The 12,907-nt window shown below is 51.0% G+C and overlaps 1 protein-coding gene across 5 annotated transcripts in view; it reads right to left on the reverse strand.

Moving 5' to 3' along the window:
* Positions 1-12,907, reverse strand: part of sfi1 (SFI1 centrin binding protein) — a 290,590-nt gene that overhangs the window by 193,339 nt on the left and 84,344 nt on the right. For all 5 annotated transcript variants that reach the window (XM_072498737.1, XM_072498720.1, XM_072498747.1 and 2 more), the window contains one exon: positions 697-794. In XM_072498737.1, the coding sequence (XP_072354838.1) occupies positions 697-794 (98 nt within the window). The remainder of the gene's footprint in view (positions 1-696; positions 795-12,907) is intronic.

A 12,907-nucleotide genomic window follows, 5' to 3' on the forward strand; every position in this document is an offset into this window, starting at 1 on the left:
GGCCACCACCAGAAGTCAACAATTAACATTTCAATCAATGACCTTTCATTATTGGGCTTTTCACACATAAAAGGTCACTGATCAGAAGCATGAACTCGGTTTCTCTCACCACAGGTGACCTGCTGAGTATTTCCAGCACTCTGTTCTACTTCAGATTTTCAGCATCTGGAATATTTTAGTTTTGTAGACAAAAACAGCAAATTAGCACGAGCAGACAGTTTGTTTCATTAGCCACAGCCTCCCAGTTAACTGACGTCTCTGTTGCCATTGGATGGTCAGGCTGAACCCACCGCTTCTTGGCGTTGGTGATGTCTTCAGGCTCTTGAACACCATTTGAGTTACATTGTCTGGTTGCTGTCAATTTAGAAGCCATCATCAGTACAATGCAATCGTGCAATGACAGGTCTATTACTCAGCAGCATTCTCAACCTGAACAGATACAGGTTGGTAGATAGATAAGCAGACGCAAGTCTTTGACATTTATAAATGAGACTGACAGTTTTCCCAGACTTGACTGTGTAGATTTCTAAGCCAGATCTCTGTGGAACATCAAGAGAGTCAAGGCAAGGCAAGTGGGGTAGATAAGAGTACATATGCTTGAGAACATAAGAGTGCATTTCCACCTTTTCAAGACCTCTTATTATCTTTTCAGTTGAGAAACTAAAGGGTTAACCCAGCCACAGAGGATAAGCATACCTGAAATGGTTTTGGGCTTGTCCAGTCAGTTCCTGATGTTCAAACTCCTCATGCTGTTCCAAACATGAATTCCACTGATACCAGCACCTTCGCAGCATCTATCAAAACAGCAGAAAGTTAGGAAGCAGGAATACAGGCTCAGGTCCCAGTGCGGCTGTATTTATGGAACGGCACAGTTAAATGGGTCCAGGTGACATGATAGGGAATTAGTCACAAACACATTTGTCAGCCAGTTTTATTTGCAAATGTACTTTCCATAGTTTTCTCGCCACTGGGCTCTGTGCATCACCACAGAATAAACTCACTTTACTTGGGAGAAAGTTAATAGTTTGGTTTGTAGCTTTAATGATAGATGCAATGAAGGTCAACGATTTCTCTTTCCAAAGAAGCTTTTGTGTTTCTGTCTCTCTCCTTGGAATAGGTGGTAATGTTACTAGACTAGCAATCCAGAGGCCCAGGCTTATTGGTCACAGCCAGTGGAATTTAAATTCAATTCATAAATCAAGAAATAAAAAGCTAGCCTCAGTAATGGTGACTACAAAGCTATCATTAGATTGTTGCAAACAACAAAAAAATAGGAATGGACCACGAATGCTGATCATAATGCCTGCATCCCATGGAAGAATTTTTAAAAAGGTTGTCTTGAGACCATATAACCTTACATCCAGGAATTGAACTGTTGGAGGTCAATGGAGGTCAAGGGACAGACTGCTTTCAAACCTGAACTTCAAATAAAAGGAAACATTTCAACTACTAAACTTATACCTTCTCTATCTCAAATTAAGCAAAGCCGATTACAGGTCAAAGCAGGTCATATCGCTCTTCAGAGAGACGGAGCGTGAGAGAGAGAGCGTGAGAGAGAGAGCGTGAGAGAGAGAGCGTGAGAGAGAGAGCGTGAGAGAGAGAGCGCGAGAGAGAGAGCGCGAGAGAGAGAGCGCGAGAGAGAGAGCGCGAGAGAGAGAGCGCGAGAGAGAGAGCGCGAGGGAGAGAGCGCGAGGGAGAGAGCGCGAGGGAGAGCGCGAGGGAGAGCGCGAGGGAGAGCGCGAGGGAGAGCGCGAGGGAGAGCGCGAGGGAGAGCGCGAGGGAGAGCGCGAGGGAGAGCGCGAGGGAGAGCGCGAGGGAGAGCGCGAGGGAGAGCGCGAGGGAGAGCGCGAGGGAGAGCGCGAGGGAGAGCGCGAGGGAGAGCGCGAGGGAGAGCGCGAGGGAGAGCGCGAGGGAGAGCGCGAGGGGGAGCGCGAGGGAGAGCGCGAGGGAGAGCGCGAGGGAGAGCGCGAGGGAGAGCGCGAGGGAGAGAGCGAGGGAGAGAGCGAGGGAGAGAGCGAGGGAGAGAGCGAGGGAGAGAGCGAGGGAGAGAGCGAGGGAGAGAGCGAGGGAGAGAGCGAGGGAGAGAGCGGGGGAGAGAGCGAGGGAGAGAGCGAGCGAAAGAGAGCGCTAGAGAGAGAGAGGGCGAGAGAGAGAGAGGGCGAGAGAGAGACAACGTGAGAGAGAGAGCACAAGAGAGAGAGAGAGAGCGCGAGAGAGAGAGAGCGCGAGAGAGAGAGAGCGCGAGAGAGAGAGAGCGCGAGAGAGAGAGAGCGCGAGAGAGAGAGAGCGCGAGAGAGAGAGAGCGCGAGAGAGAGAGAGCGCGAGAGAGAGAGAGCGCGAGAGAGAGAGAGCGCGAGAGAGAGAGAGCGCGAGAGAGAGAGAGAGAGCGAGAGAGAGAGAGCGCGAGAGAGAGCGCGAGAGAGAGAGAGCGCGAGAGAGAGAGAGCGCGAGGGAGAGCGCGAGGGAGAGCGCGAGGGAGCGCGCGAGGGAGCGCGAGGGAGCGCGAGGGAGCGCGAGGGAGCGCGAGGGAGCGCGAGGGAGCGCGAGGGAGAGCGCGAGGGAGAGCGCGAGGGAGAGCGCGAGGGAGAGCGCGAGGGAGAGCGCGAGGGAGAGCGCGAGGGAGAGCGCGAGGGAGAGCGCGAGGGAGAGCGCGAGGGAGAGCGCGGGGAATTGCGCGAGGGAGAGCACGAGGGAGAGCGCGAGGGAGAGCGCGAGGGAGAGCGCGAGGGAGAGCGCGAGGGAGAGCGCGTGAGAAACAGAGAGCGCGTGAGAAACAGAGAGCGCGTGAGAAACAGAGAGCGCGTGAGAAACAGAGAGCGCGTGAGAAACAGAGAGCGCGAGAAACAGAGAGAGAACGAGAGAGAGAAAGAGCGAGAGAGAGAAAGAGCGAGAGAGAGACAACGTGAGCGAGCGCGCGAGAGAGCGCGCGAGAGAGAGAGCGCGCACAAGTGAGAGCGCGAGAGAGAGAGAGCGCGAGAGAGAGAGAGCGCAAGAGAGAGCGCGAGGGAGAGCGCGAGGGAGGGCGAGAGGGAGGGCGAGAGGGAGGGCGAGAGGGAGGGCGAGAGGGAGGGCGAGAGGGAGGGCGAGAGGGAGGGCGAGAGGGAGGGCGAGAGGGAGGGCGAGAGGGAGGGCGAGAGGGAGGGCGAGAGGGAGGGCGAGAGGGAGGGCGAGAGGGAGGGCGAGAGGGAGGGCGAGAGGGAGGGCGCGAGGGAGGGCGCGAGGGAGGGCGCGAGGGAGGGCGCGAGGGAGGGCGCGAGGGAGGGCGCGAGGGAGGGCGCGAGGGAGGGCGCGAGGGAGGGCGCGAGGGAGGGCGCGAGGGAGGGCGCGAGGGAGGGCGCGAGGGAGGGCGCGTGGGAGGGCGCGAGGGAGGGCGCGAGGGAGGGCGCGAGGGAGGGCGCGAGGGAGGGCGCGAGGGAGGGCGCGAGGGAGGGCGCGAGGGAGGGCGCGAGGGAGGGCGCGAGGGAGGGCGCGAGGAAGGGCGCGAGGGAGGGCGCGAGGGAGGGCGCGAGGGAGGGCGCGAGGGAGGGCGCGAGGGAGGGCGCGAGGGAGGGCGCGAGGGAGAGCGCGAGGGAGAGCGCGAGGGAGAGCGCGAGGGAGAGCGCGAGAGAGAACGCGAGGGAGAACGCGAGGGAGAACGCGAGGGAGAGCGCGAGGGAGAGCGCGAGGGAGAGGGCGAGGGAGAGGGCGAGGGAGAGGGCGAGGGAGAGGGCGAGGGAGAGGGCGAGGGAGAGGGCGAGGGAGAGGGCGAGGGAGAGGGCGAGGGCGAGGGCGAGGGCGAGGGCGAGGGAGAGGGAGAGGGAGAGGGAGAGGGCGAGGGCGAGGGCGAGAGAGAGTGCGAGAGAGAGTGCGAGAGAGAGCGCGAGAGAGAGCGCGAGAGAGAGCGCGAGAGAGCGCGCGAGGGAGAGCGCGAGGGAGAGCGTGAGGGAGAGCGCGTGAGAAACAGAGAGCGCGAGAAACAGAGAGCGCGAGAAACAGAGAGCGCGAGAAACAGAGAGAGAGAGAACGCGAGGGACAGAGGGCGAGAGAGAAAGAGCGAGAGATACGTGAGAGAGCGCGCGAGAGGGGGAGCGAGAGTGCGAGAGAGAGAGCGCGAGCGAGAGAGAGAGCGCGAGAAAGAGTGAGAGCGCGAGAAAGAGTGAGAGCGCGAGAAAGAGTGAGAGCGCGAGAAAGAGTGAGAGCGCGAGAAAGAGTGAGAGCGCGAGAAAGTAAGAGAGATCGTGAGAAAAAGCAGGAGAGAGAGAGAGCGCGCGGGAGAAAGAAAGGCGAGCGAGAGAGAGAGAGCGCGAGAGAGAGAGAGCGCGTGAGAGAGAGAGCGCGTGAGAGAGAGCTTACGAGAGAGAGCGCGAGAGAGAGAGCGCGAGAGCGCGGGGGAGACAGAGAGCGCGAGAGAGAATGAGCACGCGAGAGAGAATGAGCACGAGAGAGAGAGGGCACGAGAGAGAGAGAGAGAGAGAGCACGGGAGGGAGAGAGAGCCCAAGAGAGAGAGTGCGAGAGAGGGAGAGCCCGAGAGATGGAGCCTGAGAGAGAGAGCGAGAGACAGAGTGCGAGAGAGAGAGTGCGAGAGGGAGAGCGCGAGAAGGAGAGCGCAAGAGCGAGAGCGAAAGCACGAGAGAGAAAGCACGAGAGAGAAAACACGAGATAGAGAGAGAGAGCGAGTGAGAGCGCGAGTGAGAGCGCGAGAGAGAGCGCGAGTGCGCAAGAGAGAGAGAGCGCGAGAGAGAGAGAGAGAGAGAGCGAGAGAGAGAGAGAGAGAGAGAGCGCGAGAGAGAGAGAGAGCGCGAGAGAGAAAGAGAGCGCGAAAGAGAGAGAGAGCAGGAGAGAGAGCGTGAGAGAGAGAGCGTGAGAGAGAGAGCGTGGGAGAGAGAGCGTGGGAGAGAGAGCGTGGGAGAGAGAGCGTGGGAGAGAGAGCGTGGGAGAGAGAGCGTGGGAGAGAGAGCGTGGGAGAGAGAGCGTGAGAGAGAGAGCGTGAGAGAGAGAGAGCGTGAGAGAGAGAGAGCGTGAGAGAGAGAGCATGAGAGAGAGCGCGAGAGAGAGCGCGAGAGAGAGAGCGAGAGAGAGAGCGAGAGAGAGCGCGAGAGAGAGCGCGAGAGAGAGCGCGAGAGAGAGCGCGAGAGAGAGAGCGCGAGAGAGAGAGCGCGAGAGAGAGAGCGCGAGAGAGAGAGCGCGAGAGAGAGAGCGCGAGAGAGAGAGCGCGAGAGAGAGAGCGCGAGAGAGAGAGCGCGAGAGAGAGAGCGCGAGAGAGAGAGCGCGAGAGAGAGAGCGCGAGAGAGAGAGCGCGAGAGAGAGAGCGCGAGAGAGAGAGCGCGAGAGAGAGAGCGCGAGAGGGAGAGCGCGAGGGAGAGAGCGCGAGGGAGAGAGCGCGAGGGAGAGAGCGCGAGGGAGAGAGCGCGAGGGAGAGAGAGAGAGCGAGAGCGCGAGAGAGAAATCATTCATATTTCATTAAAATTATATTAGACAATAATAAACATTGCATAAATTATAACTGTATCTGTCAAGCGAAGTTAACCATTTAGTAAGTTCAGGATTTCCTGGATACTCAAGAGATGAGTGTCTGGAAAGCTCAATGAGACCACAAATGTTCCAGCTGAGCAACCAACAGGTCAACAAGGCTACCAGCAGCTCAAGCTTGGAAGACTATCCAGAATGCATTTCATAATGTCTGAGAGAAACCTCATTCTTTTATCCTCACCTGTCATTTTTGCAGAGGCTGATCTTCCTCTGTAATTAGCAATTTGCCTTGTCTTAACTCATTGTATTCAATGGTACTGATAATGAAAATAGCTATTGCACATATTTACAACATTTGCTATTTACATATTACTTATATGGCCATCAAAACAAAGTGACATTTAATTAGGATTGCCAAAGCTGCACGTCACAGTCACTCTTCAGTTGCATCACTCTGCCACTAGAGTGTGATGAATGTAAGAAATTGTCATAATTTATATTTTTAGCAGTAATGTTATGAAAGCCTGGGTTAAGATGCACATAGACAGTATGACTGCCCATGCGGTGATTAAGGTGTCATACAAGAGGTAATCATTGATTTGCAGATAAAGTGTTCTGCTAATAAATCTTGAGAACTATTTACTTGTTTACAGATAGTTAACTAATGGAATATTGTTCAGGTTTGAAAGACTCCCGAGTGTCAATAATGTATGAGGGGCATTGTGTTTGGTCATGGCTAAACAAGTCGAGAGACATTTTGTAAGAAGAGACAAAAGAATGCCTTACGTTTTGCGTACAAATGATGTAGTTAATGGGAGAAGCCAGGTCAATCTGAAGAGTCAGTAGGTCATAGAACTGTAATCTGAACAGATGTTTCAATTTGGTCCTTAAAAGGTTCTCCATCCAAAGACTCTGGACAACGAAAAGCAAGCTGAAACCTGGTTGATAACTTCATTCACCAGTGGTATTTGAAATATATTGATTTGCTTAATTAGAATAGAGTGGTATTTGAAATATATTGATTTGTTTAATTGGAATATAGTGGCAGGTTTAGGAAGTACGTTAAGGTTTTCTCTTTTATTTAAGAATTGTTCTAACTGTTAACTGTAAAGCTATTTATTTGTTACTAATGTGGTTAATTATGTGATTAAATTAAATTTGCTTCAACTTAAATGATACCTATTGGTCAGTGTTATCACTCTTGTGGATCAGTAACATTTCCTCACAGTTTTACAAATTGAAAACAGTTGAGTTCTCATTCGGGATCCAAACAAGAGAGAGTCTCAAGGTACAGAATCTGCAGATCCTGCAGCAAACCAACACTTAAAGCATCACCAATGCACCGAAGGAAAGGTGCTTGATCCTGGCATACTGGTAGTAATAGCATGGAGACTCACTGTACAAGGAATGGGACAATTATTATTTGAGTATTCCATACACCTTCATATTATTGTGTACATTCCACTGCTGCAGATTACTTATTTCTCAAAAATACTCTCCAGTCTCTCCTGAAGGCTAGCTGAACTACGTCTCCACAATCACAGTAGCCCTCAACCAAGTTGCTATTTCTCATGTGACAACAGCTGCCAGTGGGCAACAAGACTGTGAAAGACACCCATCCATGCAAGATTCTGGTTCAGAAATACACATGCATTTCTGTGCAAGAGTCATTGAATGGCAATCAGGGATGGGAGCTGGCTGACTGATTCCACTTGCACATCCAAAGTACAATGAATCCAATCAGAGCATTTTCAACTTTCCCAAGGTGGGATTAGTTAACGCAGCAACTCCTGGAATCAAACTTGAAACATCCGATGGTATCCAGCCTTTAACATACACACCACATGTTAGCTCCAAGATACAGACACTAATCATATATACAAAGGCTTCCTTGAAGAAAGAGCCATGCGCAGGCAGGTGGCATCCGAACTGCTGTCTGTTGGAGCCGCAGCATTACTAACAACAGTGGTTGCGTTCGTGGTCCTTTTCCAAAATTCTATAATTTTGGAACTGTTCCTGCAGATTAGAAGGTAGCAAATGTCACCTCACTATTTAAGGGATGGTGGGAGAGAGAAAACAGGGAACTGCAGATCTGTCAGCCTGATACCAGCAGTAGGGAAAATGCTAAAGTCTATGTGAGAACTGAATACTTGGAAAATAGTGGTAGGATTGGGCAGATCTCGACATGGATTTATGAAAGGGAAATCCTGTTTGACAAAACTGTTAAGAGCCTTTTGAGGATGTAAATAGTCACATAGATAAGTGAGAACTAGTGGATGTGGAGCACCTGGATTTTTTGAAGGCTTTAAATAAAGTCCCACACAAGAGGTTAAGTAAAATTAGGACACATGGGATTGGGGTAATATACTGATATGGATTGAAAATTGGTTAACATAAACATAAGAACATAAGAACTAGGAGCAGGAGTAGGCCATCCTACCCCTCGAGCCTGCTCCACCATTCAATGAGATCATGGCTGATATTTTGTGGGCTCAGCTCCATTTTCCGGCCCGAACACCATAACCCTTAATCCCTTTATTCTTCAAAAAAACTATCTATCTTTATCTTAAAAACATTTAATGAGGGAGCCTCAACTGCTTCACTGGGCAAGGAATTCCATAGATTCACAACCCTTTGGGTGAAGAAGTTCATCCTAAACTCAGTCCTAAATATACTTCCCCTTATTTTGAGGCTATGCCCCCTAGTTCTGCTTTCACCGCCAGTGGAAACATCTGTCCTATCTATTCCCTTCATAATTTTATATGTTTCTATAAGATCCCCCCTCATCCTTCTAAATTCCAACGAGTACAGTCCCAGTCTACTCAACCTCTCCTTGTAATCCAACCCCTTCAGCTCTGGGATTAACCTAGTGAATCTCCTCTGCACACCCTCCAGTGCCAGTACGTCCTTTCTCAAGTAAGAGAGAACGCAGAGAGTAGGAATAAATGGATAATTTTCAGATTGATAAGCTACTAGAAGGTTCAGTACTTGGGCCCCAGATATTCACAATCTTTGTCAATGACTGGGATGTTGGGCCCAAATGCATTAAATATTTAATTCAAGGCATTTTCATAGAAACAAACAAAAGCAGAAGGAAAATCATACAACATTATAAAAAACAAGCAACCACAAATGCCGATTCAGGGGAACCATAGATTTGAGTCAGGGAAGCGGGATGGAAATTTTTGGAGATGGGAGAAGAAAGGAATTAGGACACTAAACGATTTGTTTCTTGGGGGTCGTTTTGTGGGATTGAAGGAGCTGGAAGCGAAGTATGGGCTGGAGCAGGGGGAAATGTTTAGATACATGCAGGTTCAAGTCTTTGCCAGAAAGGAGACACAGAGCTTCCCAGCAGAGCCGGCTTCCACATTGCTGGAGGAGGTGCTGACGACAGGGGGACTGGAGAAGGGGGTAGTATCGGCGGTTTACGGGGATATTTCGGAGGAGAAGAAGGCGCCACTAGAAGGGATCAAGGCAAAATGGGAGGAAGAGTTGGGAGAGGGTATGGAGGAGGGGTTCTGGTGTGAGGTGCTCCGGAGGGTGAACGCCTCCACCTCGTGTGCGAGGTTGGGGCTGATACAGCTGAAGGTGGTGTATAGAGCTCACCTTATAAGGACGAGGATGAGCCTGCTCTTTGAGGGGGTTTGAAGATGTGTGTGAACATTGCGGGGGGGTGCCGCAAACCACGTTCATATGTTTTGGTCCTGTCCAAAGTTGGAGTATTACTGGAAGGAGCTTTTTAGAGTAATCTCTAAAGTGGTGCACGTGAAACTGGACCCGGGCCCTCGGGAGGCCATATTCGAGGTGTCGGACCAGCCGGGGTTGGAAACGGGCGTGGAGGCAGATGTTGTAGCCTTCGACTCGTTGATCGCCCAAAGGCAGATCCTGATAGGGTGGAGATCAACCTCTCCATCCGGTGCCCTAGCGTGGCGGGGGGACCTGCTGAAATTCTTGACGCTTGAAAAGGTCAAATTTGAACTGAGGGGAAGGATGGAGGGGTTCTACAATTCATGGGCGTTATTCATTATGCACTTTCGAGAATTGGATCACATCGAACATGGGGGGGTTGGGGTCTGGGGAGGGTTGAGGGGAGGGGGACTGTATGTGTTAATGGTGACTATGGATGACTCTTGATTCCTTTTTGTCATTTGTTTATGTTAACATGCGGGCTAATGTCTGGGGTTTGGTGGGAGGATGGGATCGTTGTTATTGACATGGGGATTGACATTACATTCATCACTGATTATTGTTTATTGTTGGTTGTCAATTTGGGAGAAAATGTGAAAGAGGAGAATAAAAAATATATATATTTTTAAAAACAGCACCCACTCCCCCCCACCCGGTTGTTCCCCACTATCGCCCAATTCTCCCATCCTGCCTTCCCTATTTTAGCCCCCTTACCCCCTCGCTGACCCCTCAATCCTCCTTAAATAAGTCAATGAACAGCTTCCACCTCCGAGTGAACCCATCAACTGACCCCCCTCAGGATGAACTTTACCTTCGCCAGCCTCAGGAATTCTGCCAGATCACTCACCTGCTGCTTTCAGCGGCTCCAAGTCCCTCCATCCAAGTAAAATCCGTCTCTGGGCTATCAGGGAGGCAACAACCAAGACACTGGCCTCTCTCGTCCCCTGGACTCCCAAGTCTTCCGACACCCCAAATATCACTACCTCTGGACTTGGGGCCACCTTCACCCCAAACACCTCGAACATTACATCCGCAAACCCCTGCCAGAACCACTTCGGATAAGCCCAAAACATATGGACGTGGTTCGTGGGCCTCCCTGCGCACTGCCCACACCCATCCTCTACCCCCTCAAAAACCTACTCACACTTGCGACCGTCATATGTGCTCAATGAATTACTTTAAACTGAATGAGGCTTAGCCTCGCACACGACGACAACGCATTCACCCTCAGCAGGGCCTCAGCCCACGTCCTAGCCTCCACTTCCTCTCAAAGCTCCTCCGCCCATTTATACTTTATATCCCCCTCCCAATCTATGAGGTCCTTGTAGACCTTGGACACCTTCCCCTCCCCCATCTCCTCCTTCAACAGTACCTTATCCTGCAACCCTAGCAGCAGTACCCCAGGAAAAGACGACACCTCTCTCCTCACAAAATCCCGCACCTGCAGATACCTAAAACCATTCTCCATAGGCAGCTCATATTCTTCCTCCAGGTACACCAGTTTTACAAATCTGCCCCCAATAAACAGATCACCGAATCGCTCAATCCCTTGTGCCCCCACCCCCGAAACCTCGCATCCAGTCCTCCCTTTGCAAACCTATGATCAGCCATACCACTTTTGGGGCCAGCCCGTGTCACGCGACCCTTCATGTTAAGGAATGGGTTAAGAGTCATTCCAATTAGATGTCTCATTGATGTTAAGTATCCAATAATTGACACTGATATGTCAAGAGGCTGCAGGTGGTCTTTGTGGGCATGTGATGTGGTGATTGAGTTTGGTACAGAGCTGTGTTCAAGGAGAATAAACATGTTTGCAAAAAGTAGCAGAATTCTTGAATCTTTACTCAACAGTAGCTGAAAGCTGACACTTCAGGCCCACCCTTGGATGACCACCGTCATCGATCCTTTTCCAACTGCGCCACATCAACTATGCCCTTGTCAGCAACCCTCTCCCCCACTCTTAAATGAAACATCAACCCCATCTCCCTCCCCTGCACCTACCTCCTGACAACCCCCCACTGCATTCCCGTTAACTAGCCCGCCCAGCTAATACTTCTAAGTTTCATGGTGACACAAAACTAGGCGGGAAACTGAGTTGTGAGAAAGACAAAACCACAGTACACTGGCGATTTTGAGAGCCTGCACTAGCTGTGCACGGGATTGATGGCATGGGCGGAAAATCGCGCAACAATCGGGAAATGTGATTCTCACCGGAGAGAATTGCCGGCAACTCAAAAATGAGTTGCTCATTTTAACAGATTTCCATAATTTTAAATGTAATTAGCAGGCCCCCCACTACATGAACACCCCCTCCCCCCACTAAATGACCCGATGTGAAGCAATCAAGGGATCCCTCTGGGGGCGCAGTATAGCCCCTGAGGAGGAGAGAGGCATGCCCAGGCAGTGCACAGATTTGCACTGCGCCAATGTGTCAGTGCCAACCTGTGCTGGGGGAGGGCCTTCGGTGGAGACCCATGGGGGTAGGTGGTTCATTGATGTGAGATGGGGGGTGAGGACGAAGATAGGACACGGGGGGGGGGGCGGAATATTTGGAATTTGTGATGGGGGCTGGGGGCCATTAGGCTTCAGTGCTGATCGGGGCGACCCAATTTCTGTGGAACCCGGGAGCCGGCTCCGAGGCCCTGCCCTGCCAGAGTGGTGGCATAAACCATGTCTACTCATTTTGTTTCTTCAGAGAGGCTCAATATTTTGAAAGAAAATTGGTCTTTGCAACTGGAGAGTTACACATCAGTCTTTAGTCTGAGCCTGACAAATGGGCAAATTCTGGTAAGATTCCGTCCACAGTCACAGGGTAAGGGGCAGGCCATTTATGACGGAACGGAGGAGGAATTTCTTCAATCAGAGAGTGATTAATCTTTGGAATTTGCAATCACTGATGGCAGTAGAGGCTCAATCATTAAGCATGACCAAGACAGGGATTGATAGATTTCTAAAGATGAAAAGTATCAAGGGCTACAGGGATAGTGCAGGGTGTGTGCACGTGTGCTCGTCTGCATGTGTGCGTGACTGATTTAATTAAAATGAAAACAGAATGTCTACAGAGTTGAAAACATCAAGGTGTGAAAAGCCAGCATTTGAAGTGAATAGGGCCAAGTTGGATGCTCTGCCGGTAAATAAAACATGGGTTGAAATTTGCATTCGGTGATAGGTAAGGGTTTGGATTTCAGTTATTAACTTTCAGGTGGTAATAAAAGGTTTCACAACTTGGGAAAGGTCATGAGAAACCTAGGAATGGGTGATTTGACCCGAGGGAAATAGAGAGAGAAATTGAAAGATTTTAATATTGTGAAGACAGTTAAGTTCAGTGAGATATTGCGAAGAGTGTTTTTAAAGATGAAAGAGGAAAAACATATTAATGAAAAGGTTGGGACCTATGTTCAGGGAAGCGACCAGATAAGACTCTGCAGTGTGCTCTGTATTGGGTCAGAGCTGTGAAAAGAAGCAAAGTGAAGCATCCTGCAGCCACCCAGAAGAGTGCCTGTTGCCTTCAGGAAGCAGGGTTTTGTTCTTTTTCCCCCCCCCATTTTTTTCTCTTTTTTAAAATAAATTTAGAATACCCAATTATTTTTTTTCCAATTAAGGGGCAATTTAGGGTGGCCAATCCACCTTACTTGCATATTTTTGGGTTGTGGGGGCGAAGCCCATGCAGACACGGGGAGAATACGCAAACTCCACGTGGACAGTCACCCGGGACTGGGATCGAACCCGGGTCCTCATCGTTGTCGGCATCAGTGCTAACCACTGTGCCAC

Source organism: Scyliorhinus torazame, chromosome 1 (genome assembly GCF_047496885.1).
Source record: "Scyliorhinus torazame isolate Kashiwa2021f chromosome 1, sScyTor2.1, whole genome shotgun sequence".
In the NCBI taxonomy this organism is placed as follows: domain Eukaryota; kingdom Metazoa; phylum Chordata; class Chondrichthyes; order Carcharhiniformes; family Scyliorhinidae; genus Scyliorhinus; species Scyliorhinus torazame.